General features: G+C 45.4%; 1 protein-coding gene across 1 annotated transcript; it reads right to left on the bottom strand.

Moving 5' to 3' along the window:
* Positions 1–247: 247 nt before the first annotated feature.
* Positions 248–3,733, bottom strand: LOC111693680. Its single transcript, XM_023459060.1, has one exon. It carries the CDS (start codon positions 3,731–3,733, stop codon positions 248–250), a length of 3,486 nt encoding a protein of 1,161 aa, XP_023314828.1.
* Between the last annotated feature and the right edge of the window lie 733 nt (positions 3,734–4,466).

The raw sequence follows: 4,466 nt of genomic DNA, 5'->3' as shown, positions 1-4,466 counted from the left end.
TGGTTTTACAATTTTAAATTATAACATCGTTTCACATGTCAAAAAAATAATAATGTTAAGTACAGCAATCATTATGCAATGATATAAGAAAAAATAAATTATTTGTCGACTTAAGCGTAATAAAAATGAACCGCCAGCCGTTTGAGACTGCACTACTATGCAAATTACATGTGATTAACTTCATAATTAATTATAAACGGAATACAAACTAATCATTTTTAATTTTAGGCGCACGTAACAATTTAAATCACTCGGTCGCAATCGGCAATAGGCACAATTTATGAATTGGTCGTTTTATTACATTGTTTGCCGTTTTTATAATTGCTACGCGCACTAAACCGTCATCGCCTTGATATGTACGTTGGATGATCCCCATGGGCCAATGAGTAGGAGGTGAATTATCTTCGGAGATGAGGACCATCGAACCGACGTGTAGATCATCGTGTTGTACTCGCCATTTGTTGCGTTGTTGCAGCGTGTGAAGGTACTCGAAGCGCCAACGATGCCAAAATTGATCGCGCATTTGCGTCAGTAAATTCCATCGTGCAGCAGGTGTAAGTTTGACCTTTTCGAGGCCCGGCTCAGGAACAGCAAGTAGAGGACCGCCGATCAAGATGTGACCAGGGGTAATTGGCGTTGGATCCGTGGCAGAACTACTCAATTGGTAGAGTGGCCTTGAATTTAGGCAAGCTTCTATCTGACAGAGCACAGTGCTGAGCTCCTCAAAAGTCAAAGTTGAGTCCTTGATCACGCGCCGTAGATGGTGTTTCACCGAGCGAACTCCTGCCTCCCATATCCCGCCGAAATGGGGTGCTCGAGGCGGTATGAACGTCCAGTCCGTTCCGTGGTTGGCTAAACGAGCAGCACTTTTTTGATAGAATTCTGAAGCTTGTCGAAACATCGATTTTAATTCCTTATCGGCTCCTCTGAAGGTCGTTCCATTGTCGGATATCAAGGTATGGCATATGCCTCGTCGAGACACAAAACGTTTATAAGCTGCCACAAATGCCACTGCTGTCAAATCCGAAACTGCTTCCAGATGAATGGCTTTCGAGGACATGCAGACGAATAAGCATATATATCCTTTATACGATGAATGACCGCGTCCTTTTGAAGCTCGGATAGCAATAGGGCCGGCATAATCCACGCCTGCAGCAAGAAACGGTCTCACTGGGGTCAACCTTATTGGAGGAAGGTCACCCATAATTTGGCCAAGTTTTGTCCCAGCGTAGCGAGTACAAATGATGCAATTATGAATTTCTCGATGGACGAGCGTTTTACAGCGCAAAATCCAAAATCGTGCCGCTACGAAGTTGCGTGTTGTTTGCGGCCCTGCATGCAAAGTTCGATGATGTGCGTCTCGGACGAGCAAAGTAGACAAGTGGCTTTCATATGGCAGAATGATGGGATGCTTTTCATCGTAGGATAATGACGGAGCATTCACCAATCTCCCACCGACGCGTAATAATCCCTTCTTGTCCACCATAGGTTTTAATGAACGTAGCGGTGATTTCTTAGGCAGTTGTAACTTGCGTTTTACATGGTCAAACTCCACTTGCAGGTAGGTCCGTTGAACTTTCTTGATGAGCGTTTCTGTCGCGTATCGAAGCTCCTCTGCAGTTAAAAAACTAGTACGCTTCATTTTCTTATTCTTGCAATTATGAATGAAGCGCTGAATCCAGGCTGTAACTCGTGTTAAACGCGTATATGAAGAGTATCTTTCAATTAGATCGTCTGAATTGCCAAGTCGAGCAGTGGCACATACTGTTTTTCTTTTCATCTCGGAGAAAGCTTCTTCAGAGCTTGCAGCTGCACTATTGAAAGTTGGCAAGGCTACCTCATGCAACCACGAGGGGCCTCTCCACCATAATTCCGCTTCTCTGAGTTGATTGGTTGAGATCCCTCGTGTGGCCAAATCAGCCGGATTTTGACTCGATTTCACGTACCTCCAATGTTTCGGTGACAAAATTTTTTGAATTTGCGCGACTCGATTTGCGACAAACGGGCTCCAGCGAGAGGCATGAGAGTACAGCCAAGTGAGAGTAACCTGCGAGTCGCACCAAGCGTACGTGGCATCGATTGGAGTGTTGAGTTCGCTCTGCAAGCTTGCTACTAATTTGGCCAGTAGTGCCGCTCCGCAAAGCTCCAATCGTGGTATGCCTAGCGTCTTCACAGGAGCGACCTTTGTCTTGGCTACTAGTAAGTGCACAGTTACTGTATTATCGGGCATGATTACCTTGGCATATACAGCAGCAGCATACGCTCGTTCTGAGGCGTCGCAAAATGCGTGAAGCTCAAGTCTTCCTCCGGAGCTTTGGCCAATCCATCTTGGTACTCGAATTGACTCCAAACCAGGCAACATGGCGCGAAAGCTCAGCCAAGCTTCCTCGAGTTTTGGGGGAAAACGTTGATCCCAATCGAGTCCTTGTATCCAGGTATCCTGTATCATAATCTTGGCAGTTACAATGACCGGCGCAAACCAACCCATTGGATCGAACAACTTTGCGATCTCAGAGAGTACTGTGCGTTTCGTGATAGTTGAATTTTGATCGGCGAGAGTCACCTTTAATGCAAATGAGTCTTCATGCGGATACCAACGTAGTCCTAGAGTTGAAATTGAGTCATTGATCTTCAACGGCTTTTCCTCTTCTGACAGAGTAGGACATACTTTAGAATTATTCGAAGCCCACTTGCTTAATTCGAACCCGCCAGCGGCGAGCATCTTCGTCAGCGATTCTCTCTTTGCAATAGCTTCGTTTTCGGTATCGGCACCTCCGTAGAAGTCGTCCATGTATGATGATCGGAGAGCTATCTCGGCCCCCTCAGGAAATCGACCGATTTCTTCCTTTGCCAGCTGCTGAATAACTCGCAAGGCTAAATAAGGAGCTGGTGCTGTTCCATACGTGACGGTGGTCAACTCGTAAGAACGGAGTTTCTCGTCGGGGGAATCTCGCCAAAAGATGCGCTGCCAAGTATAATCAGCTGGATTGATTTTAATCTGGCGAAACATTTTGATAATGTCCGCAGTAAATGCCACTCGAAATTGCCGCCAGGAAGTCAAGATCATCCATAAGTCCTTTTGTAACTTTGGACCCGTCATCAAGCAATCGTTCAACGAATTTCCGTTCTTAACTTTAAACGAGGCGTTAAATACGACGCGTATCTTTGGCGTAGAGTCGACATTCTTGAATATACAATGATGAGGTATATAATTTCCTTCGGTGTCGGAACGAGAAGGACGCATGTGTTGCAGATTTAAATATTCTTGCATAAAATCGTCATACATTCCTTTAATTTTAGGCGACTTCAGAGTTCTGGCTTCGTTGACGTGGTACAACTTCATGACCATTGAACGGTTCTCTGACAGACTCTGCTTTAGCTGATCACTTTTGAAAGGTAGCGATACAACGAATCGGCCTGTTGCATCTCGATAATGCGTCTCCTTGAAGTGCTGTTCGCATTTGCTGTCCTCCTCTGAGAGCACTGGCGAACTTAACTGATGCTCGATCTCCCAAAAGGTCTGCAATTCGCACGACGCGCACGTGTGACGAGTATCTTCTTGCTGAGGCAATGTTGAGCAGAATACTTGGTGATTTACTGGCTTGATGGTCGATACATCGTCGGTGTTTGTCTTCCAAAAGCTGTCCAGGACAAAATTCGGACAGGTGTGCAAGCCTTTCACTTGAATTTTCTGCGCTGATGCAGTTGACGCCGATTGACTAGTTTTGCCCATTTAAACCCAGCCGAACCATGAGAGTTTGGCAACTGGTTCATCTATTGATCCTGATCGAGTTTGATCCAGCAGCAAAAAGCCTGTAACATCTGCACCAAACATAACATCAATCGGGCCTGGCTTACCATAGTCAGGATCAGCTAAATTTAGTCCAGCTAGATGGCTCCAAGTAGATGCGGGCTTGACAGGTGCTGAAGGAATATCAGAAGTTATTCTGTCAAGTACCAGTGCTGTGAAGTTGAGATTCCTGCTTGAGTCCTCTATAGTTGACACTTGCAGCTCTGATTGTATATGCGCCTGTCCCACTGAGATGGCTCGTATCCCAGAGACTGAAGCATTCACTCTTGACCGCCGCAACTGCAATTTCTTTGCCACCTTTTCTGTGATGAAGGACGACTCCGAAGCTGAATCAAGTAGAGCTCGCACCACTACACTGTATCCTTGAGGTGAGACAAGTCGTACTCGTGCAGTTGTAAGCAGAACACAGCTGCTTGACTTGACGGGTAAACACACTGCATTGTATGAGTGTAAAACATTTTGCATGTCCTCTGAATCTGAGGTACTGTCGGTTTTTTCATTATTTTTTTTTATTAATATAGAACAGTTACTTGTACTTTTGCACTGACACCGAGCAAAGTATTCCGAATCGGACGATCCGGCTCGAAGGACCAAATGTTTGCTTTTACACGTCGCGAGGATGTCGACGAACGAGTATGGGCAAGAGTTTCAAATA

Source organism: Trichogramma pretiosum, unplaced genomic scaffold (assembly GCF_000599845.2).
Source record: "Trichogramma pretiosum strain Unisexual culture from Peru unplaced genomic scaffold, Tpre_2.0 scaffold146, whole genome shotgun sequence".
NCBI classification, from domain to species: Eukaryota; Metazoa; Arthropoda; class Insecta; order Hymenoptera; family Trichogrammatidae; genus Trichogramma; species Trichogramma pretiosum.
This window is presented reverse-complemented; position numbering and strand designations above follow the sequence as displayed.

What these genes read in the sequence shown, in the direction of transcription:
- LOC111693680 (XM_023459060.1), bottom strand. Translation starts at nt 3,733, where the DNA reads ATGGGCAAAACTAGTCAATCGGCGTCAACTGCATCAGCGCAGAAAATT.